At 40.6% G+C, this 15864-nt stretch overlaps 1 protein-coding gene across 2 annotated transcripts in view; it reads right to left on the bottom strand.

The window, feature by feature from the left end:
* The window catches only part of ZNF462 (zinc finger protein 462), a 137537-nt gene that overhangs the window by 61830 nt on the left and 59843 nt on the right, over positions 1–15864 (bottom strand). For both annotated transcript variants that reach the window (XM_077249319.1, XM_077249320.1), the window contains exons 4-5: positions 4485–4649; positions 3647–3930 (exon numbers count right to left, since the gene is read on the bottom strand). In XM_077249319.1, coding sequence (XP_077105434.1) covers positions 3647–3930; positions 4485–4649 — 449 coding nt within the window. The remainder of the gene's footprint in view (positions 1–3646; positions 3931–4484; positions 4650–15864) is intronic.

Raw genomic sequence — 15864 nt, forward strand, 5'->3', positions numbered from 1 at the left:
ACTGTGGAGGCCAGGTCATCTGGTGTAGCACCCCATCACTCTCCTTCTTGGTCTAATAGCCCTTACACAGCCTGGAGGTGTGTTTGGGGTCATTGTTCTGTTGAAAAATAAATGATGGTCCAACTAAACGCAAACCGGATGGAATAGCATGCCGCTGCAAGATACTGTTGTAGCCATGCTGGTTCCATATGCCTTCAATTTTGAATAAATCCCCAACAGTGTCACCAGCAAAGCACCCCCACACCATCACACCTCCTCCTCCATGCTTCACGGTTGGAACCAGGCATGTAGAGTCCATCCGTTCACCTTTTCTGCATCGCATGAAGACACGGTGGTTGGAACCAAAGATCTCAAATTTGGACTCATCAGACCAAAGCACAGATTTAAACTGGTCATATGTCCATTCCTTGTGTTCTTTAGCCCAAACAAGTCTCTTCTGCTTGTTGTCTATCCTTAGCAGTGGTTTCCTAGCAGCTATTTTACCATGAAGACCTGCTGCACAAAGTCTCCTCTTAACAGTTGTTGTAGAGATGTGTCTGCTGCTAGAACTCTGTGTGGCATTGACCTGGTCTCTAATCGGAGCTGCTGTTAACCTGCGATTTCTGAGGCTAGTGACTCGGATAAACTTATCCTCGGAAGCAGACTCTTGGTCTTCCTTTCCTGGAGCGGTCCTCATGTGAGCCAGTTTCTTTGTAGCGCTTGATGGTTTTTCCAACTGCACTTGGGGACACTTTCAAAGTTTTCCCAATTTTTCGGACTGACTGACCTTCATTTCTGAAAGTAATGATGGCCAGTCGTTTTTCTTTACTTAGCTGCTTTTTTTTTGCCATAATACAAATTCTAACAGTGTATTCAGTAGGACTATCAGCTGTGTATCCACCAGGCTTCTGCTCAACACAACTGATGGTCCCAACCCCATTTATAAGGAAGAAATCCCACGTATTAAACCTGACAGGGCACACCTGTGAAGTGAAAACCATTCCCGGTGACTACCTCTTGAAGCTCATCAAGAGAATGCCAAGAGTGTGCAAAGCAGTCATCAATGCAAAAGGTGGCTTCTTTGAAGAACCTAGAATATAAGACATATTTTCAGTTGTTTCACACTTTTTTGTTAAGTATATAATTCCACATGTGTTAATTCATAGATCTGATGCCTTCAGTGTAAATGTACAATTTTCATAGTCATGAAAATACAGAAAAATCTTTAAATGAGAAGGTGTGTCCAAACTTTTTGTCTGTACTGTGTATATATATATATATATATATATATATATATATATATATATATATATATATATATATATATATATACACTCACTGGCCACTTTATTAGGTACACCTGTCCAACTTCTTGTTAACACTTAATTTCTAATCAGCCAATCACATGGCGGCAACTCAGTGCATTTAGGCATGTAGACATGGTCAAGACAATCTCCTGCAGTTCAAACCGAGCATCAGTATGGGGAAGAAAGGTGATTTGAGTGCCTTTGAACGTGGCATGGTTGTTGGTGCCAGAAGGGCTGGTCTGAGTATTTCAGAAACTGCTGATCTACTGGGATTTTCACGCACAACCATCTCTAGGGTTTACAGAGAATGGTCCGAAAAAGAAAAAAAATCCAGTGAGCGGCAGTTCTGTGGGCGGAAATGCCTTGTTGATGCCAGAGGTCAGAGGAGAATGGGCAGACTGGTTCGAGCTGATAGAAAGGCAACAGTGACTCAAATCGCCACCCTTTACAACCAAGGTAGGTCTAAGAGCATCTCTGAACGCACAGTGCGTCGAACTTTGAGGCAGATGGGCTACAGCAGCAGAAGACCACACCGGGTACCACTCCTTTCAGCTAAGAACAGGAAACTGAGGCTACAATTTGTACAAGCTCATCGAAATTGGACAGTAGAAGATTGGAAAAACGTTGCTTGGTCTGATGAGTCTCGATTTCTGCTGCGACATTCGGATGGTAGGGTCAGAATTTGGCGTAAACAACATGAAAGCATGGATCCATCCTGCCTTGTATGGAGCATCTTTGGGATGTGCAGCCGACAAATCTGCGGCAACTGTGTGATGCCATCATGTCAATATGGACCAAAATCTCTGAGGAATGCTTCCAGCACCTTGTTGAATCTATGGCACGAAGAATTGAGGCAGTTCTGAAGGCAAAAGGGGGTCCAACCCGTTACTAGCATGGTGTACCTAATAAAGTGGCCGGTGAGTGTATATATATATATATATATATATATATATTATATACATATATATAATGAAGTAGGGTTTTGGAAGTACCCAATTCTACATAGCAGTTAATAGCTAATGACCAAGGAATGTTTAAAGGTATATAAAATATATTTATGAATGCTTATAATCACATGTTAATACAAGTCAATCAGTATTTATCTCTAGTCATGCGCTGAAAACCATTAATATTATTACATATTACGATAAAACAATTGAGACAGGCAACTGATGCCTGACTGTAAGCCTTCATGTTCCTGATGAGCAGCTCAGGACGGCATCTTCATAGGTTGCAGCTCTCATCCCCAGAATAATGATTACGCTGTTGGACTCTGTGGCATTTTTCCCAACTCTAAAAAGTTGCTATAGCTGAGTTTTCTCCAAGTGTATTTTGCCAAGTTCAAGGACAGTTCTATTTTGCAACAATTTTGTTTCTCTTGCTATTTCTAAGCTCACTTTAGCTAAATAAAATATATGTAAAAAATGCTGACCAAAAATATGGTTATGTAAGCGAGTCATGTACAGTATGTGTAGGCCTACCTCTTCTTCTGGCCCTCTGCTGACTATAATGTGAAACTCTTTGAAGGGGTCATGAACCACATAATATTTTATTTTGCCTACCACATGCTTAAAATGACAGAGAAGCTCTGTCAGATATACCATACAGTATAATTCAGAAGACCTTGATGGTTCTAAAGTATTTGAGTTGTACATCAAGTCTTCATATTGCTATTGTTAAATAAAATCTGTCTGTAGGATCAACCCTCCTAAGACATCTAGGTCATAGAAATTAGAATAAAATAATACCTTGATATCTGTGATCTCTGTCTTACTTCAGAAAAAAATCATGTTTTTTTAACATGTAAATGAGTCATCAAGATCTATGGGCCAGACAATGATCTCCCTAAGGTTATTTTAAATGAAAGATGAAGTTATCAGTATGAGACATGTAGATCAGGTGAGCAGTGTGAGACATGCAGATCAGTAGAGCAGACTGTCAATTACTTCTCTCACACTGGAACTGCCCTTTTTCATTTATAATAAGTTCTGGAGGCAGATTTTCAGGGAGATCTATGTCCAGCCTAGAGATCTTAACCGCTCATTTACATTTTAAGAAAAATGTAGATTTCTCTGAAATTATACATTGGACTGCAGGTTTCAATGTATCATTTTATTCGACTTTCTACGACCTACATGCCCATGTAAACGGCTTAGGAGAGTTGATCCTACTGATAGATTCCCTATAAGTAAAAACAAACAATGCTTAAATATAATAATTTAAAACTATGCATTTTGAATACCATCCATAAAAAATAATATAGGATCTTTAAGAACAGTACACTGATATGTCTTAAGCAGTTAGAGAGAAATAAATATGCTAATAAAAATGAATAGAAAGCATTATTTTACAGATCTTACTTGGGCCTGAAGGCAGAGACAAAGGAGCAAAACTTGCAGTTGTATTTGCCTTCTCTAGCAAACAGGGCAAGTGCCAAGTGACTTCTCTCATGGGATCGCAGGCCTTGCATGGACATTAAGACTCGGTCACACTGTTTACATGGGTAGCCACCTGGCCTGCAGCGTTTTGGAAGGGGAGCAGGAATGGGGTTTGGTTCTACTTCAGTGCTACATTCTCCTGCCGGTGTGCAGGAGTCAGCAGGGTGCCCTTGAAGATATTTGCCATCATCCTGGGTTATATCCTCCTTTTGAAAGAAAAGAGCATAATTTGTACTTTGCACTATATCAAACATTTATTTATTTATCACAGAAAAGCTATTTCTACTTTTAGGTACCAAAAATAAACATATACTTTGAAATGCCAAGCCGTTTGCATGGTAATGAACAGCAGCATTTCATAGGTTTGGAAACACACAGGTGAAATGTTGGATTAGTAAGTATATACTACAGCGATACATTTACATAGTATACTATTAAAATGCATCAAAGAATCCCATATCCTGGAAGAATAATGGAACAACAATTCTGAAAAACTTATGCTAACATTAACTAAAAGGGCAATGCTTTCAAGAAACACAGTAACATGTAGACATAACCTGACTTATGTGACAGTGAGTTATGTTTTTAGAAAAATTATACTTCTATACTTGAAGAGTTATAAGGTGTCTGGCAGTTCAGAATGTTAAATAACCAAGAAGCACCATTTAAAACAGTCTTTTATTCAATAAAACGTGTCAAGGCTACAAGAAAAGCAGCTTCAAAATGTTTGAGCCGTTAAGTTAAAATTTACTATTTGTACCTTTAGTTCAGGAGGAAGTGGGGGAGCATTTCCATATTGGACATGTTTGCGAAGGTGATTGTAGATGGCTCGGAGTGTGGGATGGATTTCCACGCAGAACTTACATTTGTAGCCCACTACCTTTTCCTTTAATCTCTTATGCACTGCCTCTTGACCATTTGCTATCTGTAACCATATCCAGAAAAATACAAAATTATGACAGCTACATGGACACTAAAAGGGTCATTGTTCAGAAGCAGAAAACAATATCTCTAACAATATCTCTCTACGCATCTATTTATTTACAGCCAACATGAAAGCTCTAAACTAATTACACATAGTGTAAAATCTTGATATATGAGCATGAGACAGAGTATCTCTACAGCACAATGAGAAACAATCTAAACCATGAAAAATGCCAAACTGGCTTGTTAAGTGCTTTATCTACTCCCATAGTATTTTGTTCTATAGAAAAACACACAAAAAAAATTAATATTGGGAGTTTTTCAATAAAAACATAAACAAGTTACAGTTGTTTTCTAATCGTATTCATCATTTTAGCCATCAGTGAGAATTAGTTAATGTGCCTTATGCAATGAGTGGACCTAAGAAACTGGACAGATATACAGTACTTAATCACGGCAGTACTGTTTAAAGCAACCACTGAATGAAGAAAGATAGAGAATAATAAAATGCATAGTATTTATAAATGACGTTGTGAAATAGTTATATTGATCAGATCAGATTATAGGGTGTATTTTGGTCCCACCTAACAATAAACTGATTTTTGTGCAATAATAATTGCTTCTATTAATGTTTAATGACTAACTTACACTAACCATCATTTTTTTACTTAAATACAATACTATTTACTTAAGATTGCCCCCCAATTAATATAGTGTCATGAATGTTTTAGGAGATAGTTAATGTCACTCATAGTCGACCTAACAAATAAGGGCTACAATACCATTACAGATGCACAGCGAAGCTCCAAAGTGCATTATTTATTACTAATAATGTATGATCTTTTATTAGGCTACCTCCTTCTTATAATAATGCAGATGAAGCCCACCTGCTCACCAGAAAGGATGCAGCATCTCACTATCTCTCAACGTATTCTACTTTAGTAATGCAGTTTACGTTTTACACAACAGGAAAAGACAGCAAGTTAAAGAAGCTAAAAATTAGGGGATGGCCTGTAATATTGTACCATTATTTAGCATAATTCTTTTTATGAAAAGAAAATATGTTATGTACCTTTTTGGGCAGTGGATTAAGGTTAAAATACCGATAAGAGATCTTAATTTCATTTCCGTTTAAGCTCCTATGATCATACACTAGATTTTAGTCATCTAGAAATTGTATTATTTTTGGTTTATCTAGTTTATCTATTATTTATTTAACACAGTCAGCGTATTCACGTTTTAGCTTAAAATTTTCCTTCTTCTTAATGTCAACATTTTGACTGTTTTTAGACTTGATTGATCATTTCTGTGACAGGCTTTCAATGTGTAGGATGTTATTTTTTCTTTAATTTATTTTTCTTGAATTTGGATATTGACCCTGTTTTTCAATGATACCAACAATATGAGCACATAGCACCATCATCATATGACTTTTCATTTGGTTAGATTTCATATTGTAAAGTAAAATCGCTTATCAGGACTACAAACAAGACAGAGGCAATGCACTCACACAATGGAATGTTTTAAGGTCTATGGAAGTTACGTGGCAAACATGGTGATAATTTTTGGAGCAGATATTCAGCACATTTGAAAAAATGTGATACTGGTGAAATCATGTTTAATAGGATAGTAAAATTACCAGTGTACTAAGCTCCTATGGAAATTTGTTATGTTTGGCATTAACATAAGGTTTGTATTTACTAGTTTTGTGGAGAATATGTAAACACTATGGTGATCTCAGCACTTGAAGGAACAGATGTAGCCTAGATCACTGCTGGTCTCTGACAGGACATTGGCATTTATTCACCATCTGATACAAGAAAATCTAAAAGCATCCCATTCGTACAACGTATCAATCTGGATGACAAAAGTCCCGTGTATAACGGATCGATCATAAAATAGATAGTAAACACTATTCTGTATTTAACTTAAAGGGGCTGTCCACTACTAGGCCATTGGCACTTGCGGTCCCGAAGGTGTTGTGTGATTGTTGTGACACATCACGTCAACGCCCAATCAGCGCTGCCTTCACTGTCTCAGCCTTTATACAAATCAAACGTAGAAATTCGGGCTGCAGCTGATCTTGGACTATCTCTTCCTGCAGAATTCGACAGGAGGAGGGGATAGTGACATCAGCTGGGAGCCGAAGTGATGTGTTACAACAACTGCACAAGAGCCCTGGGATCGTTAGTGCAGACACTATGGGAATTGCACTGGCAAGGGAGTTGAGTATAGGTTTTATTATTTTATGGGGACCAAGTGTGGGGTATGAGAAGAAGTTGCCCAAGTAGTGGACAACTTCTTTAATTATCATCAAAATCATTAGAAAGTAACAGCTATTTAGAATTCAATGAAGCCTAGACAATTGATAAGATTTATTTTCTTTTATCCCCACAAACATAACAAATACAGTACAGACCAAAAGTTTGGACACACCTTCTCATTTAACCCCTTCCCGACCCATGACGCCACGTAGGCGTCTTGAAAACCCGTGCCAATCCGACCCATGACGCCTATGTGGCGTCATGGAATGATCGCGTCGCTGCAGAGCGGGTGAAAGGGTTAACTCCGATTTCACCCGTTCTGCAGAGACAGGGGGAGTGGTACTTCAGCCCGGGGGGGCTATGATCACTCTGATTGGCTGTTGAAAGTGAAACTGCCAATCAGAGCGATTTGTAATATTTCACCTAAAAAACTGGTGAAATATTACAATCCAGCCATGGCCGATGCTGCAATACCATCGGCCATGGCTGGAAAACCTGAAGTGACCCCCCCCACCCCACCGATCGCCCCCCCAGTGCTCCGTTATGGGGTCCGGTCCCCTCCGTCCTGTGCTCCGCTCCCCCGTCCTCCTGCCCGCTCCCCCCCTGCTCCTATGTCACCCCCCCGTGCTCCGACGCCCCCCCCGTGCCCCGATCTCCCCCCCCTTATACTTACCGAGGCTCCCGGTGCCCGTCCGCCTCCTCGATGGGCGCCGCCATCTTCCAAAATGGCGGGCGCATGCTCAGTGCGCCCGCCGAATCATTACAAAGTACATTTTGATCGCTGTGGTAGGTTCTATCACAGCGATCAAAATAAAAAAATAAATAAATAACCCCCCCCCTTTATCACCCCCATAGGTAGGGACAATAATAAAATAAAGAAAATATTTTTTTTTCTTTTTCCACTAGGGTTAGGGTTAGAACTAGGGTTAGAACTAGGGTTAGAACTAGGGGTAGGGTTAGGGGTAGGGTTACAGGTAGGGTTAGGGTTATGGCATGTGCACACAGTGCGGATTTGGCTGCGTATCCGCAGCGGATTGGCCGCGGATCCGCAGCGGATTGGCCGCGGATCCGCAGCGGATTGGCCGCGGATCCGCAGCGGATTGGCCGCGGATCCGCAGCGGATTGGCCGCTGCGAATTCGTAGCAGTTTTCCATCAGCTTTACAGTACCATGTAAACCTATGGAAAACCAAATCCGCTGTGCCCATGGTGCGGAAAATTCCGTGCAGAAACGCTGCGTTGTATTTTCCGCAGCATGTCAATTCTTTGTGCGGATTCCACAGCGTTTTACACCTGTTCCTCAATAGGAATCCGCAGGTGAAATCCGCACAAAAAAACACTGGAAATCTGCTGTAAATCCGCAGGTAAAACGCAGTGCCTTTTACCTGCAGATTTTTCAATAATCGTGCGGAAAAATCTCACACGAATCCGCAACGTGGGCACATAGCCTTAGGATTAGGGTTGGAATTAGAGTTAGGGTTGGAATTAGGGCTAGGGTTGGAAATAGGGTTAAGATTAGGCTTGTGGTTAGGGTTACGGATAGGGTTAGGGGTGCGTTGGGGTTACAGTTGTGGTTAGGGTTGGGATTAGGGTTAGGGTTGGGATTAGGGTTAGGATTAGGGTTGGAATTAGGGTTACGGGTGTGTTGCGGTTAGGGTTGTGGTTAGGGGTGTGTTGGGGTTAGGGTTGTGATTAGGGTTATGGCTACAGTTGGGATTAGGATTAGGGGTGTGTTGGGGTTAGTGTTGAAGTTAGAATTGAGGGGTTTCCACTGTTTAGGCACATCAGGGGTCTCCAAACGCAACATGGCGCCACCATTGATTCCAGCCAATCTTGCGTTCAAAAAGTCAAATGGTGCTCCCTCCCTTCCAAGCCCCGACGTGCGCCCAAACAGTGGTTTACCCCCACATTTGGGGTACCAGCGTACTCAGGACAAACTGGGCAACAACTGTTGGGGTCCAATTTCTCCTGTTACCCTTGCAAAAGTAAAAAATTACTTGCTAAAACATAATTTTTGAGGAAAGAACAATTATTTTTTATTTTCACGGCTCTGCGTTATAAACTTCTGTGAAGCACTTGGGGGTTGAAAGTGGTCACCACACATCTAGATAAGTTCTTTCGGGGGTCTAGTTTCCAAAATGGGGTCACTTGTGGGGTGTTTCTACTGTTTAGGCACATCAGGGGCTCTGCAAATGCAACGTGATGCCCGCAGACCATTCCATCAAAGTCTGCATTTCAAATGTCACTACTTCCTTTCCGAGCCCCGATGTGCGCCCAAACAGTGGTTTACCCCCACATATGGGGTACCAGCACACTCACAACAAACTGGGCAACAAATATTGGGGCCCAATTTCTCCTGTTACCCTTGTGAAAATAAAAAATTGCTTGCTAAAACATCTTTTTTGAGGAAAGAAAAATGATTTTTTATTTTCACGGCTCTGCGTTATAAACTTCTGTGAAGCACTTGGGGGTTGAATGTGCTCACCACACATCTAGATAAGTTCCTTGGGGGGTCTAGTTTCCAAAATAGGGTCACTTGTGGGGGGTTTCTACTGTTTAGGCATATCAGGGGCTCTGCAAACGTAACATGATGCCCGCAGACCATTCCATCAAAGTCTGCATTCCAAAACGTCACTACTTCCCTTCCGAGCCCCGGCATGTGCCCAAACAGTGGTTTACCCCCATATATGGGGTATCAGCGTACCTGGGGGTTATAAGTGCTCACTATGCATCTAGATAAGTTCCTTGGGGGGTCTAGTTTCCAAATTGGGGTCACTTGTAGGGGATCTCCAATGTTTAGGCACACAGGGGCTCTCCAAACGCGACATGGTGTCCGCTAACGATTGGAGCTAATTTTCCATTCAAAAAGTCAAATGGCACGCCTCCCCTTCCGAGCCTTGCCGTGCACCCAAACAGTGGTTTACCCCCACATATGAGGTATCGGCGTACTCAGGAGAAATTGCCCAACAAATTTTAGGATCCATTTTATCCTGTTGCCCATGTGAAAATGAAAGAACTGAGGCTAAAATAAATTTTGTGTGAAAAAAAAGTACTTTTTCATTTTTGCGGATCAATTTGTGAAGCACCTGGGGGTTTAAAGTGCTCACTATGCCTCTAGATAAGTTCCTTGGGGGGTCTAGTTTCCAAAATGGGGTCACTTGTGGAGGAGCTCCAATGTTTAGGCACACAGGGGCATTCCAAAAGCGACATGGTGTCCGCTAACGATGGAGATAATTTTTCATTCAAAAAGTCAAATGGCGCTCCTTCCCTTCCGAGCCTTACCATGTGCCCAAACAGTGGTTTACCCCCACATGTGAGGTATCGGTGTACTCAGGAGAAATTGCCCAACAAAATTTAGGATCCATTTTATCCTGTTGCCCATGTGAAAATGAAAAAATTGAGGCTAAAATAATTTTTTAGGGAAAAAAAAGTACTTTTTCATTTTTACGGATCAATTTGTGAAGCACCTGGGGGTTTAAAGTGCTCACTATGCTTCTAGATAAGTTCCTTGGGGGGTCTAGTTTCCAAAATGGGGTCACTTGTGGGGGAGCTCCAATGTTTAGGCACACGGGGGCTCTCCAAACGCGACATGGTGTCCGCTAAAGATTTGAGCCAATTTTTCATTCAAAAAGTCAAATGGCGCTCCTTCCCTTCCGAGCCCTGCCGTGCGCCCAAACAGTGGTTTACCCCCACATATGAGGTATCAGCGTACTCAGGACAAATTGGACAACAACGTCCGTGGTCCAGTTTCTCCTTTTACCCTTGGGAAAATAAAAAAATTGTTGCTAAAAGATCATTTTTGTGACTAAAAAGTTAAATGTTCATTTTTTACTTCCATGTTGCTTCTGCTGCTGTGAAACACCTGAAGGGTTAATAAACTTCTTGAATGTGGTTTTGAGCACCTTGAGGGGTGCAGTTTTTAGAATGGTGTCACTTTTGGGTATTTTCAGCCATATAGAACCCTCAAAATGACTTCAAATGTGAGGTGGTCCCTAAAAAAAATGGTTTTGTAAATTTTGTTATAAAAATGAGACATCACTGGTCAAATTTTAACCCTTATAACTTCCTAGCAAAAAAAAAATTTGTTTCCAAAATTGCGCTGATGTAAAGTAGACATGTGGGAAACGTTATTTATTAACTATTTTGTGTCACATAACTCTCTGGTTTAACAGAATAAAAATTCAAAATGTGAAAATTGCGAAATTTTCAAAATTTTCGCCAAATTTCCGTTTTTTTTCACAAATAAACTCAGAAATTATCGACCTAAATTTACCACTAACATGAAGCCCAATATGTCACGAAAAAACAATCTCAGAATTGCTAGGATCCGTTAAAGCGTTCCTGAGTTATTACCTCATAAAGGGACACTGGTCAGAATTGCAAAAAAACGGCAAGGTCATTAAGGCCAAAATAGGCTGGGTCATGAAGGGGTTAAAGGGAACCTGTCACCTGAATTTGGCGGGACCTGTTTTGGGTCATATGGGCGGGATTTTTGGGTGTTTGATTCACCCTTTCCTTACCCGCTGGCTGCATGCTGGCCGCAATATTGGATTGAAGTTCATTCTCTGTCCTCCGGATTCAAATCTAAATTCAGGTGACAGGTTCCCTTTAAAGATTTTTCTGTATTTTCATGACTGTGAAAATTCTACATTCACACTGAAGGCATCAAAATTATGAATTAACACATGTGGAATTATATAATTAACAAAAAGTGTGAAACAACTGAAATTATGTCTTATATTCTAGGTTCTTCCAAGTAGCCACCTTTTGCTTTGATGACAGCAAATAGAGAAAAATCTTTAAACGAGAAGGTGTGTCCAAACGTTTGGTCTGTACTGTATATTGACTAATCCCAAAAGGGATTGAAAAAATCAAATAAAATCTATTTTTTGACATACTTTAAAAATGAACTATTGCAACCAAAACATGCACAGTAACATTACGGTATGGGGACACAAAACCTTTTTCAGGTGACTTCAATCAGAAAAAGTCTTTAAAAAGTGTAGAAAAACCACCTCCAAAAATAAATATAATGTAAAAATGTAATTTCTGTGCACATGTTCAGTCTTTTGCTATGTCTTTTAACCACTTCAGGGTTCAGAAACCGTGAAACTGTTAAAAGAAGTAGCATGTCGATTCTTCCGGCGGCTTAATTTGGAGCTAAAAAAAAGATAGCAAAACTATCAAGGCTGCTTCAGGAAATAGACCTATGGCTTTTTCCTGAAACGGCTTCACAGAGGAACCCCTCGGCGGCTCTGCCGTTGGAATAAAGTTGTTGTGTGCACATACCCTGAGTAATACCCACTTTTTCAAGGAGTTCTTGGAGTAGAAACTGAGTGCAAACTCCAAATTTTCATGGGTTTTGAGATCTGGAGGAGGATTTTGAGAGTTTCCGCTCAATTTCTACTAAACAATATTCTAAAAAAACTGTGTGTAAACAGTCACTGAGCAGAAACTCTCCAAATCCTCCTCAAAAAGTCAAAACTCCTAAAAAACTTGAGAGCTTAAACTTAGTTTCTGCTCTAGGATCAAAAAGATTTGGTGTGCCCTACGAGTATGTACACATGATGCCTTTTAGACTCCAGCATACCTGCACAAGCTTTGTAAATATGCCAGTGTTTTTCTTAACACATCTTTGTCGTCTTGCCATTTTTGAGGCTGCTTTGCCTCCAGCATCTTTTAAAAAACCTATATGCAAAATAGTGGTGGTTTCCAAGTGGAAGTCGCCTGAAGAATGGTCAGGTCATTCTATTAGCTGCTTTGCGGCTTTCCAAGCCTGAAGCCGTTAAAAGAAATTAGAAATGATGACGCATACACACAGCAAGTTATTCTGATTGCTGTCCATACGTTTATTATTTTTAACATTTGTTGAGCACTTTTTCTGCCGGTTCCAGGTGGAATTTGCCAAAAAAATGTCATGTGCAGATGCACCTAGGTTATTTGAGTAGTTTTGCTATGTTTTGGAAACGGAAACCGGTTGTGTGCACACATAGTTTTTCGATAAGTTTGGAGCAGAAGCTAAGCAGAAATTGAAAGAAAACTCTCCAAATCATTCTCAAAAACTAAGAAAATTCTCAAAAACTTGACGGTCTTCCTCGGTTTTCTCTTTCTCTAAAAAAACTTTGTGTGCTCATAGCCACTGAGCGGAATCTCCAAGTTTTAGAGGAATTCTGAGTTTTTTCTGAGACTAGAAGAGTTTCCATTCAGTTTCTGCTCCATAAAGTCCACAAGAAAATCAGTGTGAACAATACCAAAAAGGTATGTGCACATGACGTCTTTTTCATGTGGGTGCACTCCAAAACAAGCCTAAAAAAAATGTAAAATATGCTAAAAAGAATGAACATATGCACAGCAATCTCAAAATGACTTGCTGTACATACAGTGGGGCAAAAAAGTATTTAGTCATTCAGCAATAGTGCAAGTTCCACCACTTAAAAAGATGAGAGGCGTCTGTAATTTACATCATAGGTAGACCTCAACTATGGGAGACAAACTGAGAAATAAAAATCCAGAAAATCACATTGTCTGTTTTTTTATCATTTTATTTGCATATTATGGTGGAAAATAAGTATTTGGTCAGAAACAAAATTTCATCTCAATACTTTGTAATATATCCTTTGTTGGCAATAACAGAGGTCAAACGTTTTCTGTAAGTCTTCACAACACTGTTGTTGGTATGTTGGCCCATTCCTCCATGCAGATCTCCTCTAGAGCAGTGATGTTTTTGACTTTTCGCTTGGCAACACGGACTTTCAACTCCCTCCAAAGGTTTTCTATAGGGTTGAGATCTGGAGACTGGCTAGGCCACTCCAGGACCTTGAAATGCTTCTTACGAAGCCACTCCTTCGTTGCCCTGGCGGTGTGCTTTGGATCATTGTTATGTTGAAAGACCCAGCCACGTTTCATCTTCAATGCCCTTGCTGATGGAAGGAGGTTTGCACTCAAAATCTCACGATACATGGCCCCATTCATTCTTTCATGTACCTGGATCAGTCGTCCTGGCCCCTTTGCAGAGAAACAGCCCCAAAGCATGATGTTTCCACCACCATGCTTTACAGTAGGTATGGTGTTTGATGGATGCAACTCAGTATTCTTTTTCCTCCAAACACGACAAGTTGTGTTTCTACCAAACAGTTCCAGTTTGGTTTCATCAGACCATAGGACATTCTCCCAAAACTCCTCTGGATCATCCAAATGCACTCTAGCAAACTTCAGAGGGGCCCGGACATGTACTGGCTTAAGCAGTGGGACACGTCTGGCACTGCAGGATCTGAGTCCATGGTGGCGTAGTGTGTAACTTATGGTAGGCCTTGTTACATTAGTCCCAGCTCTCTGCAGTTCATTCATTAGGTCCCCCCGCGTGGTTCTGGGATTTTTGCTCACCGTTCTTGTGATCATTCTGACCCCACGGGGTGGGATTTTGCGTGGAGCCCCAGATCGAGGGAGATTATCAGTGGTCTTGAATGTCTTCCATTTTCTAATTATTGCTCCCACTGTTGATTTCTTCACTCCAAGCTGGTTGGATATTGCAGATTCAGTCTTCCCAGCCTGGTGCAGGGCTACAATTTTGTTTCTGGTGTCCTTTGACAGCTCTTTGGTCTTCACCATAGTGGAGTTTGGAGTCAGACTGTTTGAGGGTGTGCACAGGTGTCTTTTTATACTGATAACAAGTTTAAACAGGTGCCATTACTACAGGTAATGAGTGGAGGAAAGAGGAGACTCTTAAAGAAGAAGTTACAGGTCTGTGAGAGCCAGAAATCTTGATTGTTTGTTTATGACCAAATACTTATTTTCCACCATAATATGCAAATAAAATGATAAAAAAACAGACAATGTGATTTTCTGGATTTTTATTTCTCAGTTTGTCTCCCATAGTTGAGGTCTACCTATGATGTAAATTACAGACGCCTCTCATCTTTTTAAGTGGTGGAACTTGCACTATTGCTGAATGACTAAATACTTTTTTGCCCCACTGTATGTTCTGACTTTGTTAGGCTCTTTTAACTGTTTCAGGCTTAAGAAGCCAAAAAGCATTTAAAAAAAGTTAAGCCTGCTAGAAAAATAATAAATGAACAATGCACAGCAATGTCAAAACATCCTTTGGAGCTTCATTTAAGCGCTATAGGTTTCAAAAACCATTAAGCACCTAAAAGAAGAGTCCTAACCATTCTTCAGGCAGCTCCCTACTTTCCAGTTTTAGTTTACATTATTAAAGAAAGATACCAGCGGTGGAGCCACCACAAAAATGGCTGAAAAGATGCCAGTGAAGACACTTTAGGCTATATGCACAAAAAGTATTTTTGCTAAGGCTTTGGAACAGAAACTTAGCAAAAACTCATCGTTGTTGAGTCTGGAGTTTCAGATGAGGATTTGGAGAGTTTTCGCTCACTTTCTGCTCCAAAACCGCTCTGAAAAACTCAGTGTGCGTATAGCCATATTTCATTTTCCTGTTTACCAAATGTTGCAACCATTATGGACTCTGTTATCATCTGCTCTGCTGTGCCCTCTACTTCTTAAGCTGGCCATAAATTAGCGGTTGACTGAACACTCATGAAGTTCTTCAATCTTTCCATGCACACTCAGCTGAGCGTTAGTTTAAGGACAGAGACAGACTGCCGTATTGGTGTAAGAAAAGCATCGTAAACCTCGTACTGGCTGTCAGTTTTCCTGACCTGAGCTTCACAGCTGCACAGAAATACATCATACTGTCTTGCTCAGGTCATGAGAGGTGCCTGTCCAGTCCGTGCAGTGCGATGCAGATTCTCGCACGAGAAATATGGCAGTCAGTCTCTGTCCTTATAAAAAGAATACCTACTACCTGACAGCAAATTTGCTGCTTACACAATAATGCCTGATCCTCATTTCATCTGATATTCATCACTAGGAAATAATTAAGGCCCTCTAAAAAGAAAACGCAGAAAGCTAGTTGCTAAAATTTGAATTAGAAAAATATG

The sequence above is a fragment of the Ranitomeya variabilis genome, chromosome 1, assembly GCF_051348905.1.
Source record: "Ranitomeya variabilis isolate aRanVar5 chromosome 1, aRanVar5.hap1, whole genome shotgun sequence".
NCBI classification, from domain to species: Eukaryota; Metazoa; Chordata; class Amphibia; order Anura; family Dendrobatidae; genus Ranitomeya; species Ranitomeya variabilis.